The sequence below is a fragment of the Drosophila biarmipes genome, chromosome 3L (genome assembly GCF_025231255.1).
Source record: "Drosophila biarmipes strain raj3 chromosome 3L, RU_DBia_V1.1, whole genome shotgun sequence".
Taxonomy (NCBI): Eukaryota; Metazoa; Arthropoda; class Insecta; order Diptera; family Drosophilidae; genus Drosophila; species Drosophila biarmipes.
Genome location: NC_066613.1, coordinates 13,231,625 through 13,247,929, shown reverse-complemented (window position 1 = coordinate 13,247,929; position 16,305 = coordinate 13,231,625). Strand labels below are relative to the sequence as shown.

General features: G+C 43.5%; 2 protein-coding genes across 5 annotated transcripts in view; both read left to right on the top strand.

Annotated features, from left to right (window-relative positions):
* Positions 1-16,305, top strand: part of LOC108028554 (ecdysone-induced protein 78C) — a 41,880-nt gene that overhangs the window by 23,986 nt on the left and 1,589 nt on the right. For all 4 annotated transcript variants that reach the window (XM_050886072.1, XM_050886070.1, XM_050886071.1 and 1 more), the window contains one exon: positions 15,625-16,247. In XM_050886072.1, the coding sequence (XP_050742029.1) occupies positions 15,625-16,247 (623 nt within the window). The remainder of the gene's footprint in view (positions 1-15,624; positions 16,248-16,305) is intronic.
* LOC108028555 (chitin-binding domain protein cbd-1) lies at positions 8,473-9,832 on the top strand. Its single transcript, XM_050886073.1, has one exon. The coding sequence runs from the start codon at positions 9,239-9,241 to the stop codon at positions 9,830-9,832; it is 594 nt and encodes a 197-aa protein (XP_050742030.1). The 5' UTR covers positions 8,473-9,238.

Here is a 16,305-nt window from a genome sequence, read left to right as displayed (position 1 = left end):
AAAAATCACGAACACACAGACGACAGACCGAATGAATAACAATTAAATCTCAAAAGCATGAAATCATCTGCCGAGCGGGGCTAAACTAGCACAGCGACTAAAGTATGTGGGTATCCATGAGATAGGCAGATACCGCGATACCCAGATACTCATCCGCGAAGCTCATTGACCAAAAAGTCGCCGAGCGGTGGCTTCTGTTACCGTTAAGCCAAAACCAAGTCAAGCGCCCATTAACAGTTAAGCTGCGAGCTGCGCCGGGGCCAATTACCCAACTCAGGGTAATTGACTTGGCCAAAAGAGCAGAAAAAAATTTAGAAAAAGACGGCAAAAAGAGGGGTTCATAACTCCGGGTGCCGCCCGGCATCAGCTAAAATCATTTGCAGCTCTAATTCCACGGATTCTGGCTGGGAATCTGGGAAATGGGAGTCTCTCGCAAACTTCTGCCTTCTGCCATCTAGTTTATTACAAAATTGACCTACATATCTGCACTCTGGCAGCCAGAAGAGTAGCAGATACATTTGTATCTCTCGGTATCTGGGTATCTCTGTGCTGTGCCTGTGCCTGTGCCCGTGCTTCTTGTTATTTATTCATTATAATTTTATTTCGTCTGCTTTGTGTGTCATTAGCAAACGACTGGGTGGGTTCGCATTGTCCGTTGACATTAATGAACTTATACGGATTGGTTGTGGCCATCCGAATGGCCAAATATCGCAGGGTGAGAGCCGAGTTCCGATTGTTTCGCCACTCGGGTAGAGAACTTTCAAAGCCATTTTGTGGGCCAGTGGATTGTGTGCTTGTTTGGTTAGCCCTCGTCATAATTGACAGTTTTGTGCCAAGAATATACCGCAAACTGTTTTAGTTTTGATTTGGACTGGCAGCCGCCGCAGAATGATCCGCTTGGCTGCATTGGCAGGTCGAGATACAGTAAAAAAGATACACAAACTGATACCCAGTCGAGCTGCAGTTGCCAGCCGAGCAAGAGTGACCTTTAAATTCTAAGAACTAAGAGCTCAAAAGCCCCAGACGCCCTCACTCGCGGCTCTCGAATCTCTGGTATTCAGTCTCCATGGATAGCATATACTCGTACACTCGAAAACCCTAGATCCGACCACAATTGTGGCAAGGTGGCTAGCTCAACCACAAATCATTATAATGATGTTGACGAAGAAACAGAAGCACGCTAAATATCCGTTTAAAAAGTGCATTTAATGCCGTGTTTACACCAAGCACTGAGACAAAAGGTATGCCATTGTGGTAAAATATGGAAATTGCCCAACATAACATGTTAATTATGAGACATTTTTAAAGGATCCGTTTCCTAGCACCTTTATTATTATTTATAGAAATGGTACTTATTTAATTTTTTGATTGGATCTTAAAAATAAATTCGATATTTCATATCATTCTCATAAATCATATCAATTATTAGCAAATTTCAAGAAGGATCCATTTCTCAGCTCCATGCATAAATACCTTATGAATAGTTTTTTTCAATCCAAATCAAAATTGTATTAACATTTCTGGTATAGAAGTAACTAGATCGAGACATAGATAGAGTAACATAATTTATAAAGATTAACTGAGCTAATTAAAGACGTTTAGAAAAAGGCATAATATGAACATGGGACCTACCAATAAATGATATTCCTATTATCCAGTAGTAATACTAATTTCCCCCTGTGCACTGACAACATGTGATTGACAGACTGAGGCTATAGCCGCACAACTATGTATGACTGGGGCCTGCCACAAATGGAGACGGGTCGGCTGCTCCATTCAGGGCGCTAAACAGAACAGAACCGAGAACGTAAGCTGGCACCGAAGAACCGAGTCGATTCGAGCCCCGGAGAACTAAGCCAAACCGAAGTGAACTGCGCCGGGCAGGGGCGTCGGCAGTAACTGTTTCGCAGGGGCGCAGTGGGGGTGGCTCTAACACCCGGGGGGAGGCTAGAAGGTGCTGGAGTCACAGAAGCGTATCTCGTCAGTTACTTGCGAGCCGGCATTTAATGACGTCTGTTTTTATTACAAAATGTATTAAAATGTTGTACAGGTGGTTTTTGTCTGTTGCCTAGGCGAAGGAAAAGGGGATCCGAGGGGGTGGTTAGGAGGGCGAGAGGGGGTCTTGCTTGGGTGGAGCTGCAGCGACGACTCCGTGTGTTGATGAGCCTATTAAATGCTGTTGATGGCTTTCGGCGGAGCCAGGGGCAGTACAGAGAAACAAAATAAAAGCAAGAAACAGAGGCTGTTTCCGAGCCGCCGTCTCTGCAGCCGATGAGACATGCGATGGATCTGCAGATAAAGATGGAGGTTTTGTCGGCTGGCTAATGACTGTGACTGTGTGCCCCGAAAACAGACAAGTTTAAAGTGGGTTAAACGCGTGGATCGGGGTCGCTGGGAAATGTCTAACACGCCTAACATGGTTTCGAGGGGGGGATTTGGGTTAAAGTAGGCGCTGCTATTAACTTGGCAAATTGCCTTGATTAAGCTGTGTTAAATTGGGGCTCTTTTTATGTGGGAAAATGCCGAGTTTCAAGTGAATATGAGCTGACAAACATTTAACCTAAACCTGTTAGAAATTATATGATATAATAAAATATAATATATGATATAATCTTAGTAAATCTCATATGTATGCAGTTCTTAAAAGCTTCTATTCTTATCTGGGGACTGACAGTAACAACTTTTTAAGGAATGCCCATAATTTATGCAAGTAAAATCTTAGTTCCAGCCGCACTTTGCATAGTAAATCCCCCTGCTGCGGTCCATTTAAGGCACTTACCAGTAGGGTCGGCCATCCACTGCACTCCCAGATCCTCCTAAGTACTTAGTACTCCTCCTCCGCCGCCGTATCTCTGCCCCTTGGAAACTCCTAACCCTTGAGCTAATGTGTGCCCATTTCATATTTATGCGTAGCCAGCTCAGCTCATTAGCAAACGCCAGACGTTGGATGGCTTATGCTATGGGTGTTGGGGATCGTGCATTGGGGGCATCTCCTCATGGTAGGTGCCACAAAAAGCAATCAGCAGGGGGCGGGAAGGAGGGGGGAGTACAGACACACATCCAGAAAGAGAGAGCGATAGCACTTGGCAACTCCATCTTCAGCAATTTTCACTTGCACTTCCATGCTGTGGCAATCGCTGGAGTTAATTTTATTTGCAAAATAAAGCGAAACAAACTTTAAATGGAGTCAAATGCCAGTGCACACACACGCACTCACACAGATACGCACCAATACCAGCGAGAGCCAGACGTCTGCCGAACAAAGATTGCACGCCAAACAACGCAGCACAAAAAGTTCAAACGCCAGACAAGGATGCACCAAAGTGCAAAGGCAGCCAGCGAACAAGCGAAGCAACGACCCAGCTGCAGGGGCGTCGCATGCGGGGGGTTTAAGGGGTGCTCGGGGCGTGGAGCAAGGCACCAGGGAGCAGGGGCAGGCAGGGGAGGGGCCGCCGGCCGGGGCAGGCACTCGAAGCAGACGACGAGCAGGCGACGTTGCAAGGAAAGGGATTGAGCACACCGAAAGAAATTTAGAATCGTTACCAAATAAACAAGTAATCCAAATTAAATGTTTGTTCCTTTGGGATCTTTTTCCAACCATACTTGAATTGTGACCTCTATACGTTATGATCTTAAATCATGTTAACAAATATAATTATGTAAAAAAAATTTCCATTTGGGAAATATTTGAACGTTTTTAAAAATTTGTTTGAAAACGATATGGTTTGTTTATACAGTTTTTGAAACTTCGGTTTTAGTTTAAGATTATTTTATGTCTTAATGGCCCTACTTTTATTTAATGATATTTAACTTTTGATTTTTAATATAATTGCAAGAATTTGTTTTTAAAAATTACTTTCAATGAATCTTTTTTTTTAATTTCTAATAATGTCGGCATTTTAATCAAAACTACCCGCTTTAAATTAGTTCTCAGAAAGAAAAAAATGTTTAAAATTAAAAAAAGCTTATGCCCGAGTTTAATAGCATTATTTTTTTGAGTGCAGAGGTTGCTGGCGAAACAGTGCTTGAAAAACGGAAAGCAAAAAGGATTGAGCAACCTGGGTGCCCCGAGGCGAGGAGGGGTTTGGCCAGGGGCTCATGCTGAGGGGGGTGGTAAGGGAAAGGGAACGGAAGGGGAGGGGGAGGGGGTCAGCCCAAACAGCAGGAGGCGAAGGCGACGCACGTGAAGACGACGCAGTCGAGCACACACGCACCACGCCGGCAAACACAATCACACAATCTCGCAGTCGCACAAACAGAGAAACACAAAGGCACACACGCGCACACACCAATGCGCTGCTGGTTGAAACAAGAACAAGTGCATTGACACTTTACGGACGGGCGACAGGGGCGGCGGTGGCAGGGGGTGATGGGGAGGGGGAGCGGACAGACGGCGGCAAGGCGACTGCATAGGGTGAAGCACCGACAGCGCTGCATTTTGATAGCAATCCGCAAGCAGAGCAAAGCCCACAAAGGGATCGACCTCAAGGCGGCAGCAGCAACAGCAGCAACAGCAACATCAGCACACCAGCAACATCAGCGAGCACAACAGCAACACCAACCAACTACAGCTGATCGATTGACACTCAGAAAAAAATGTAAACACTAAATTAAATGGACTACTTACAACATAATATCAATAGCATTAAAAGGGTTTTCTTTGAAAAAATACCATATTTAAAGGAAATTTTTAGAAAACATTTTTAAAAGATAAATATAATTTATTATCAGATATCAGTTCAAAAAATCATAAAAAATATAAAGTTTTAATCTTATTGAGATTAAGACAAGCAGCCTGGTTTTTAAAACGATATGATCGTCAAAACACCCCTGAGAAACCATACAAATTTATTTACCGTGCAGAAGTGAGGAACTCGAGGGGCAGATACAGATACGGAGTGAGAACAACTCGCCAAAATACACCCGAAAAAGAAGAAAAAACCGAAATTCGCGTTCGTTGCACCGAATCCGAATTGCTAAATGAGCAGAGAAGCAAGAGGAAGAGGAGCGGAGTGGGGCTACTGATTATGATATTGCAAAACAAGCAGGCGAACTCCAGGCCAGACTCTCATAATGATGACGATCGTAATCGCCTGCTGATGACGATGACGTTGCCAAACAACGCACGGCAAAAAGTCAAGAATGAAATGCCCGGCCAGAGGAGGGAAGAACGACGTTTATAGTTCAACGCACTGGTCCCCATTTCCCATCGGTGGCCGATGGACCGTGCCCTGGAAGGATCGGGGGATCTGGGGAAGAAGGGAACACCGGGAACCTGAGGAACCTGGGGAACCGACCGGGGAAGTCACTCACGCGCCTGCAACTCTGCGTCCCGGTCAATGATCGTCTGCTTCTCCGCCTGTGTGGAGTATCTGTGCGAGAGTGCTCCTCATAATGAAGACAACGACTCTTGTTGACTTTCATTGACAATATGGTGACGGATCTGATGTTGATCTTATTATGCTGAGGCAGCAGGGGCTGTCCGACAGGAAGCTGCTCTGCTGATACTGATATCGAAGCCGCTCGGCGGGATCTGATTATGCAGAGATTTGATTGGGGGAAAGGCGACGGGTCTTACAAGGGATCAGCAAATCGAGGGGAGAAACTTAAGTCCACAGATTGATAATGCGATTATATAATCAGGGTCCAGTATCACCATTAAATTCTTATTTTGAGCTTACTGTAAAGGAAGTGTATAAGAGAGGATGATCAATCAACCACATTTCGATTATCAATCAAACATTAAACTTAATTAAAATAATGTTTTACTCCCAAATAAACAATTCCCGGAGTTTGTCTTTACTGAGTATTTCAAAAATATATATATAATGATGATTAATGGAGAATATATTTTATTTAATTATCAACCAAGAGTGTGTGATAATTGATGCTTGAAAAACTCATTTTGAGATCTCAAAAAGAAAGCAAATTAAGGTATCATTATCATTTATAAAGAAATAATGTAATGACTGAATTACTAAAAGTACCATATCAATTAGTTTACAAGTTTAAAAATTTATTTTAAAATTTTTATAATGAAGAACCTGCCATAGAAATACATTTTTTAGAAATTATGATGTTCTTAGAAATAATTCCAGTGAGTTGGGGAGGGCGTTTCGCTCGATTAGGGATCGCAACTACCGAACATAGCTGATATGATCCACTATTGTGATCCGTATCTTCGCTGTTTTGATGGCTTCGGACGGCTTCTGCGGAGGAGAGCGCCCACGACCGGACGCCGTTCCACTTGGCCCGCGATCATTGATCTTACCTACTTGGCGCTGTTAATTCGTATTATTAATTCAATCAATCACGGGTGGGATCGGATTGGATCGGATGGGCTCGGACCGGCGGGCTGGCAGCAGCTGCCCTAACGATCGATCACCCGGCGATCGTCGCTCGATCGACGAATCTGTCGGGAGCGTTGATCTCATCTACGGGGTGTATCTGCATCTGTATCCGTGTCCGTATCCGTGGCGCGTCCGCAGTGAAGTATCTGTGGATGTGGATGCGTGTGTCTTTGGCATTTCACAAATGTGGCGGCGTTCTAGTTTTGCCCTGTCGATTCGCATTTTTGTCTTCGGCCCGTCGTTTTGCCTCTTGGCTAATTTAATTGTTTGTTTTTTCATTAAGGCTCCCTCGACCAGATAGATGGGATCCGAAGGCTTTTTAGTTCATTGAAACATTTATAGCACAAACGCGCGTTCGCTGGGCTGGCATTTAATTCGCTAATTGCTAATGCGCTCGCCGCTTATCAAATTGGAGCATCAAAACCTATTTTTCCTCTTCTATTTGATGTTTTTGTTTTAGGTTTTCTCAGGCTTCTTTTTTTCGGCCGTCCCGTCTGCCCTTTGTTTGTTGTTTTGCCCTGTTTTTAATTTAGCCGCACATTTTAGTACAAATATTTGATAAGGCCACTCGAAGTCGCACGTCTCGCGGCGATAACTCGTCGGCATTACTCATCCGCCGCGTTGCCCTCGACTTGTTTGCCCGCTCGCGGTTTACAGTTAGCACTGCTTCCGGCAGTTAAACGCTTTTAATTCTGGCCGCCTTAAATTTTAATTTCGCATGCCTAATGCGAGTCTGGAATTAATTTTCGATTCTGACGCAGCAGCCCATAATGCGGCTCAGGAAAATGCCTTTTCGAGCAGGTTCAAAATACGTTTAACGATGTGGTAATTCCACTGAATCCACAGAGGAAAAAATATATATTGTTATTACTGCAGTTTGGCGCTTTTCTTTTTTCAACTTTTTTAATTTTCGTGGTCGTACTCTCGATTCTATAGTACGCTTTTTAACTGCGGTTTGTCCAAATTATTTTTCGACCAGGTTCAAAATACTTTTAATGATATATAAATACACCAATTACACACTGAAAAAATTTAGTTAAGTTTTTGCACTCAACTACAGCTCTTTCTTGTCAGGTTATTGATGTGCAATTTTCATGCTAAGCAAACCTTAAATATCGCATTTTATTGATATGATGATTTATATTATTGAAAAACCTCATAACTTCGAATTTAAAATTAAAGAAAAAATATTTATCTCATAGGTAGCTGCATTTTTTCAGTGTATCCATATACTTTTGGTGGCTGGCAGTTCGCTGACGATAATCTGCGCTAAGCTGCTGGCTAATTGAAATGTTTATGGCCGGACGTGAAGCGCGCCAGTTATTACAGATTTCTGATGAAGCCTTGTCGCGGGCCATTTATCTAAATTTCTACCCATTACCCGGTTATTTTCTGGCTTCGATCTAGCCCCTCTATCAGCGCGAGCGTCCAACCACCCAAGATTTTTCGTTTTTTATCTAATTAGGTAGTCTAAAAACAACAAAAAAACGTGGGGAAAAAGAGAACGCCACATAAACTGTGTCACTAAACAAAAATCCGGGATGGCAGGGGGCGAAGGCGAGGAGAGCTCAACTTTGCCCAGGGAATTGTGTCAAATAGATAAAAAAGAAAAACGATGCCAGCGGCAACGACTGCGACAGCGACGATGATGACGGTGGTGCTGATGATGGTTATATCGTTATAACGATGGCTGCAGAGATGGATGGAGATGGAAGAAGGCGTCGGGGCAGCCACTCCTTTTCAGCACCATAATTATAACCCCGATTGCCAGCTCTCTGGGAGGGGACTGGCCCCGAAATTGTGGAGCATTTGAATGGGTTTACAAGAATGCAATCAACATGAAAACAGAACGAGAACGTTGGGAAGCAAGAGCGAGAGATTGTCAAAAAGTGGGCGGCGGCTTTTGTTGATTTAAATGGCACCCGAAAGTCCGAAAGAGGGGGCCAACTTTGGCCATACGGACAACTATTCAAATTGAGGTCATTCATCTCGCTTCGTTGAGCGCGCTTAAGTGAATTATGTATACGTAGAGATATGTGAGTGGCCGGAACCGGGGGATCTGGGCTGGGGAATGGTGAGCCGGGGGTCTGGAGTATTTGTGTTTGAAGGCGGGTCAGCAGCTTAGATGAGCATGTGGATGGAGGCAGTCGGAGAACCTTTACCTTTGGCCGCTGTATCCCCTCTCTTGCAGAAGGGGGCTTCCATTTACACTTCACGGAAAGCCTTTCTCCAAGTGCCCGCTAATTGCCCGCAATTTGCCATTGGAATCTGTCACCCTCCCGCTGCTCGAGAAATCACAGTATCTGAAATCTGATTGATTGCCCCGGTCCCGAGATCGACGCCCTCCGCTGGGGGATTTGCATAAATATTTTCCAGCTCTTTGGAATTTTGATATTATTGCCGTTCTCTATCCGGCTCGTTGCGGCTTTGGTTTAGTTTCGTTTGGTTTCTTTTCGCCTCGTCTCGTTTCGTTTCGATTCGCTTGGCTTTATTTGATTTTCTTATGGGAGTAGGTCAGTTCAAAATTTGCATATATGGCTGCCTTTGATTTCGCGCTCGATTTTTTATTCATATTCTGACTGTTTGCCCTGCCCCAAAAGCGTAAATGTGCGAACACGTGCTATACATATGATGATTTCCCATCTCCTTGGCTGACTTCTACTCGGCCTAATGTGATTAGCGATGATGGGCTATAAAATAAACATGGGCTGTGCACTATCTGTATCTATCTAAGTGCCATGGGGTGTCCCCCCGGGATAGTTGGGTCAATTGCAGAGTCAATAGATTGCAACAGTTTGTCTAGCTATTGATTAAACATTGAAATGCCTATAAAATGGCTTCCACTTTCCACAAAGAATTAGTTAGGATTCTAGCATATCGCTGAAAGCATGAAGTTGGGTAAGCACCGGCCTCGATACGGTTTATACAACCTGTTCCTGAGGACACACTCGTCCCTTGCAGTTCTGGTAATCCTTGGAGGACTGCTCGCCCTGGGACACTATCCTACTTATGGACAGTACTATCCCTGCAGTCCTACGGATGCTGTTTGCGTGTGCTCGGGTCACCAGGCTGGGGAGTTGGTTCCGGATTGCGATGACTGCTCAGGTTACATCCTTTGTGGCACTGGCTCTTACCAGAAGGTAAAGTGCCCTCCTGGTCTGATCTTTAACGTCGACTTGAAGGCCTGTGTGCCCGGTCAGTGTCCCAGATTGGATGGCACTTGTGCGACTCTCACTACCGTCACTCCGCCCACATCTCCAGGAACTCAAACCCCTCCAGGACCAGGACAGTGTGCCAGTGATGTGGTATGCAGCTTCCACGGACAGATCATCGCCCACCCTGAGCACTGTCGGCTATTCTACACCTGCGTGGGGAAGTGTCCTTCCTTGGGATTCTGTGAGCTGGGCAAGTGGTTCGATCGCGAGAAATTTGTGTGTGACTACCCCTTCAATGTCCACAACTGTCCCTCCAATAAGGAGTAGGACGTGGACGAAATACTTTATTGTAAACTGTTTTCAAGGGGCTTAATAAGACCCACATTAACTTTATTCTTTCTGGATTTTAATGAATCCTAATTTACCAATATCATTTGCCATTACTACTTATCTTAGTTATAAAAGAACACAATTTCCAGAATTTAGTTCTAGTACTCAAAATTAAAATCTGTATTTCAAGCTATAAGAACGGAATACCTTCAAAGATATATGACGTTTAAAACAGATTACTTTCTGATTTAAATAAACTTTATTATTATATGCATCAGCTTTTTTATGTTTTTTGTTTTGTTTAACACACATTTATTATATGCATAAACAACATTTAGTGATTTTAATTATTTTATTAAAAATCGAACCGTAATACATTTAAATATTTATTGGCATTTTACTCTATAAGCAGCTTAGAAAGCAATCAATTTGAAATCAGAGTTCGGCGCAAAAGTACTTATACCATACCCATCACTGCTTTCGATGCTTCCCCAAGATACTTTGCTCGATGAAAAGCAAATTACTCGAGGACCAACTGCAATCGGGGCAAAATCAAATCAAATAAATATGTGTCATGGCAAATCGAAGTGAGGCAAAGTTAATTCGAACGGTCATTAAAGTGCAATTGTCCTCATGAATAGGCAGCGGATCCGAATAGGCAAAATCCAACGAGCGCGCCCAGCAACATGGCGATAATTTACGCAAATTGCTTGACACAATTTTCCAGTTTTGTTGTTGTTGCTACCGCTTAAGTTGTTGTTGCTGCCCGGGGCGTGTGGGCGGTGGCTGCGTGCGAACTGTTGTTGCTGCTGCCACCGCCGGCTGAAAAAAAGAAGAAAAAGCTACATATTTAGCACGCAACTAACAATTTTAGCTGTTCCAGATAGAGCGACACTCGCTGACTGGCACACCCAGGTGCATATGAAAACAAACAAAAGAAGCTTCCAAAGTAATGTTTAGTTTTCTACACGCCACGAAAAAGGCACACACTTTTCCACCTCAATTCCGGGAAATTGGAGTTTAATTCTGATAGCTCCAGTGGGGTCCATTGGCTTGGGTAAGTCAAAGGGAGTTGCCGACTTTAAGTTCTTTAAGAATTTTCCAAAAAGGGAAAAGGTGTTAGATGAAATGGTATAATAATTTCATAAGAAAATATTTTAACACGCTATAACAGCTTATTAAAAGACTCTTTACCAACTCCATTTTATAACACAATAAGTTATTTTGATATATTTCCATATTATTTTTTGCATGATTTACACTTTTACAAAGTTTTTTTTATTTTTAAAAATTTAATCATAATAATTATGGATAATATAAATTTATTTTTGCATATAAAATCATTTAAAACTATGTAATATAGGAAGTTGAAATATATTTCCGAACTGCATTTTCTACATTGTATAAAAAAATTACCTACTTGTCAATTTAACATTTTTATGAAAAGTAATATATGTTTTTTTAAAGAGCTGTTAGGGTATTTAAATATCAATCTTAGCCAACTTTCCTCTGCGGCTCTGCAAACAAACAAGCAACTTTCACCCGGCAGTAAGCCGCAGCTTTTTGGACAATTTCGTAACTGGGTAAACACACACATATCGGGCAGTCATGCAAATGTAGAGTGCATAAAGTGCAGCCAGCAGCGACAGGTGAACGAACGACCTCAAACGAGGTCACCGGCTGGGCGGGGCGGGGGCCCGGGGCTATGGCTAAAAGGGGGCAGGGGGCGGCCATTCATGCGCACGATAAAGCCGAAAAAATATCAACTATATATAATGCATACATCCGTGTCTGTGCATGTGTTACTACGGCACGGAGCTGTGGCAGTTGGATGTTGCCTTTGCCCCTGCCCCTGCCTCTGCCTGCTGGCAGTTGGCATTTTGGCATTTTGGCATTTTGGCCCTCTTCGCATGCTAATGGCCCGGTTCGCTCCGAAATGCGACGAAAGACTGCGCTGCGACCCAAAGTTGGGGCAAAAAATCCGGCTAAATGTGGGCAACATTTGGCCACTTTACGGGGCGATGCTACTGCCGCTCGCACTTCTGCTGCCTCAGATTTCGGTGACCTAAATCCTTTTTTCCCTGCCAGAAGTGGGAGCTCAGCCTAGCGAGCAACCCCTCCCCCGCTTTGTGCACTCTAAAAAATTGGGAGCTCTCGACCCATTAAATATTAATTATTTAACATTTTAATAATCATTTTTTTTGTTTAATAAAATATTTAAAGTTGTAAAAAAATTATATAATTCTTTTTTTTGGCTTTATAAAAACCCACTCAAAAAATGGGTTCTAAACCCTAATTTTTTTTTAACTTCTCTAAGTTTTTAAAAGTATATGATTTTATGTTTTATGTTTTCAAATAAATAAATAAATTAATAATAATTTTTAGCTATTGGGGTCTTGAAAATATTTTTCAATCGAATATTTTTCCCTGTGCACTTCTGCCTGTGAATCTGGCCTAAACGAGTTTTTCCGCCGCCTCTCGCCCCTCTGCTCCACACTGCCCCCTTTCCTCCTGCTCTTCATTCGACTGCACTAAATCACTTAAGATGCTTTTAGCTGGGAAAAAGTTTGAGCTTAGGCCAGCAACGCTCCGCTTATTTATGTGGGCCCGGGCTCGGGCTCCCCAACGTGGCCCGGAGCATGTGTAATGGATGGCTGGCTGGTGTTGACCTGGTCCGAATGGGAACCGCTCCGTGGGTGGTGACAGGTGACAGGCGGGAAGTGAGAGGGTCCGGTGCCAGGTCGATTGAATAAGTAATGATGGGGATTATGTACGTGGGGTGGGGGACCTGTGTGCTCCCGATTCCGCAATGATAGATACTCCGATTCCATTACGGGCACTCGGCGGCTGAAGCAGCCATCGATCCACTGCTCCACTTGCGGTGAAATCTGCAAAATCAATAGGCCGGGGCCCTCGGTCGCTAATTGAAAACACCTTAGAACAAACAGAGCAAGAACGCCAAGTGCCCGCCACGAGCAATTAGCGGCGCATCGAAGGCGGCACATGCACGGAGCAGCCTCAAAAGCCCAGTGTCCAAGTGTTATTCAAGACCATGTGTACGGGGGTGCTGCTCTGTGTGGCGAATTATGCCATAATTAATTTACGAGCTGTGACATTTAACGCCAACGAGACGATTTATGATCGGCGCTCTTCGGTGGGCGGTGAAAAGCGTGACTCGAGCACAACGAGAACCTAGAGAACCCAGAGTTACGAGCGTGACAAGGCTGGAGCCGAAACCTCGTCTGGCTGCGGTCGTAATGGGATCATGTTGCCGCCAAACTAAGGTCAGCCAAGGTGCTAAAACTATCGCTAAATAGGTCACTCATTTGGGTGTTTACCTTATCAAGTTAGCTCTTATGGCTGGCAAAGCAGCATGACTTCCAAAATTCATGGAATATGAATTTAGCATTAATTAAATAGAATCATACTGATAATAAATATTCTGATAGTGCTATAAATGATATCCCAATATATGATTAAAACCGTCCATTAAAAAGTATCCTAAAATTATTAGAATGTGGCAAGTCGAAAAAACATTTTTTTTAGAATTTTAAATCTAATTATACATTTAATAAATACTCCAATATATCATTATTATAAATAGTAACCCAATATATGAAAAATAGTATCTATGTTATTTTGAACAAGCACTCAATTTAAAGCCCAATCCTAAATGTTCTAGCATATTATTGATCGTTAGTTTTATTATCTTAATAACCATTAACTAAAGGTGAAAAGGCCCAATTGTTGAAAATAAAACAAATAATAAAAGAGTCTAAAAAATTATCCTTTAAAAAGTAAACTAGAAGTGTTTAAGAATGTTCAATGGCTTTGATAAGAAAAACTTACAAACATCTAAAGATAGATTTGAAGTGTGTGTTTACCTCTGAATATTTGATAATCAATTATTGTCATGCTTTTGCTAAGCTTACAACCTATTTTCTCAGACCCTTTCCTAAATTATATTTATTGATACCATTTACCACTTGGCTATTCAAGCCCATTTATTTCTCCTTGTGCAGTGCAAACGACCTTTTCGACCCTCGACAACACCGCACAGCTGCCATGTTTCGGTGTGCCATAAATGGGTCAGTGTGTTGGCCATCTTTCACTCGGCCAGATTGCTTTCAGACCTTCCTTCGGCGGCGCTGCCTTGCGTGCCGCAGCGTTTTTCCGGATTCTGCCGTCCACGCTGCGTATGCGCAATGCATGCGAGGTTTCTTTCACCGCCGCCGTTGCCCCTGCCCCTGCCCCTGCCTTTGCCTTTGCCTTAGCCGTATTTTGTGTGATTTTATTCGATGGGATTACACGTTGTGGCCGGGCCTAAATGCTGACGCATAGGAGCATGGGGGCTTTCGTCATTAGTGTTGTTAGGCTGCGACCGTTTGTTTGGAAACCGCCGGCGGCTGCCACCGCCAGACCACAATAACAACACATTAACAAGAAAACACGGCACACCAGTCGCCGGCAGAGCCGAAGAAATAGCCGCACATAAACTCATATAAGGCGAGAGGAAAACAAAAACAGCGGCAACGAAATCACTTGCCTCCGTTTTCATATTGAGCGCAGTGGGTCAATGTCCCACTGATAAAGTGAGCACTGCAGACTGAAAACCGAAAGCCGAAAGCCGGCAACTGGAGCAGCTGCGTCTGTTTCTTCTGTTTTTAACCCGTCTGTCTGCTGGTTTTCGGGCAGCCAAATGCGATTTTAATTAATAAAATATGTGCTGTCTTCGGTTGCACAAAGCGAGCCCATTTCACATTGTGCAATTTTTGCAGACAAACAAAACAGAGAAATGCCGAAAACTGCCTGACTGCCCGGCTAATGAACACTTCAAACGCTAAGCGAGTACCAGAATTGAAATTAATTATTTTCCCCCGACAGAATGTATCGCATTTCGACAGACCGACAACTTGTAGGACACGCAAATTTTCTAGTTGATAGCACAGAAATGTTGGCAATTTGCTAGATAGAAATTCGGCTGCTCGAAAGTATCCACAAGTGTGTGACGCACTTGTAAGATTTATGCGTGTGCCAGTTTTCCTTTCCACCAACTAAATACAAAGTATATATCATCATCAGCGGCTGCTAGAATACGTTAATTGTGTGTTTTGTAGGGAGCGAATTTTCGAATTTAAAAAGTCAGGTGACTAATAGATACGAACTATAAGGAAAATACGCACTATTTTATTGGCCGAACAGTGCGCATCAGTTTTCTTTGGGAAAATCAAGAGGTAATGTAAAATTTCAATGAGATTTTCCGTAGCATACTTTTGGGGTGGAGCATTAAAAAGTGCAGAGCTTTCAATTTCTCTTCAAAATGTTTCTTAATCATAAAAAATGATGTACAAATATATATAACTTATTAAACAATTATCATTTTAATGAAAGTTATCTTTCAAATTCAGATAAACGTTTTTTTGGATTATTATATAAAATGATTGGCTTTGAGGAATATTACATACAATTAAATTGAGGAAAGTCTGCCAAGAATTATTGAAATTATTATGCTGGGGAAAATCTACTTGTATACTCTAATTTATATCAGTAAGACTCCCATTAGATATGAGGTTTTAAAACAATACATTTTAAATACCCATTTCCCCCTTAATTTACAAGTACTTGAATCATCAATAGGAAGTATCAATAGGAAAGTAATGAAAACTACATTCAAATACCTCGCTTGTCCAGTTAAACATGCAACTTACTGCAGGGGTGATTGGCTGGTTGGACTGCAATTAACTAAGTAACTAACTAGCCCTTTTCCACCCACTTTGCCACCCTTTCAGCTGTACGTTATGGTCGCGTTCCCAAGCGTTCCCGTGAGCTGAACGGAGCAGCCGCCGCCTCCGCCGCCGCAGGCGCTCCCTCCTCCCTTAATGTGGATGAGTCAACCAGCAGCTCTCTGCACCCGAATCTACAGCAGCAGCAGCAACAGCAGCAACATCTCCTGCAACAGCAGCAACACCAACAGCAGCAACAGCACCAACAACTCCAACAGCAACCGCATGTCAGCGGCGTCCGAGTGAAGACCCCGAGTACTCCACAAACGCCACAAATGTGTTCGATCGCCTCCTCGCCATCGGAGCTGGGCGGTTGCAATAGTGCCAATAACAATAACAACAACAACAACAGCAGCAGCGGCAATGCCAGCGGCGGCAGCGGCGTAAGCGTCGGCGTCGTTGTTGTGGGCGGTCACCAGCAGCTGGTGGGCGTGGGCATGGGCACGGACCTGGGCGGGACCCACCACCAGGTGGGCATGTGCCACGACGGGCTGGCCGGCACGGCCAACGAGCTGACCGTCTACGATGTCATCATGTGCGTGTCGCAGGCGCACCGCCTCAACTGCTCCTACACGGAGGAGCTGACCAGGGAGCTCATGCGCCGCCCCGTGACGGTGCCACAAAATGGGGTAAGCTTTTAAATAGAAAATAAAGAAAATAATAACAAGATCGTTAAAAAAAAAAACC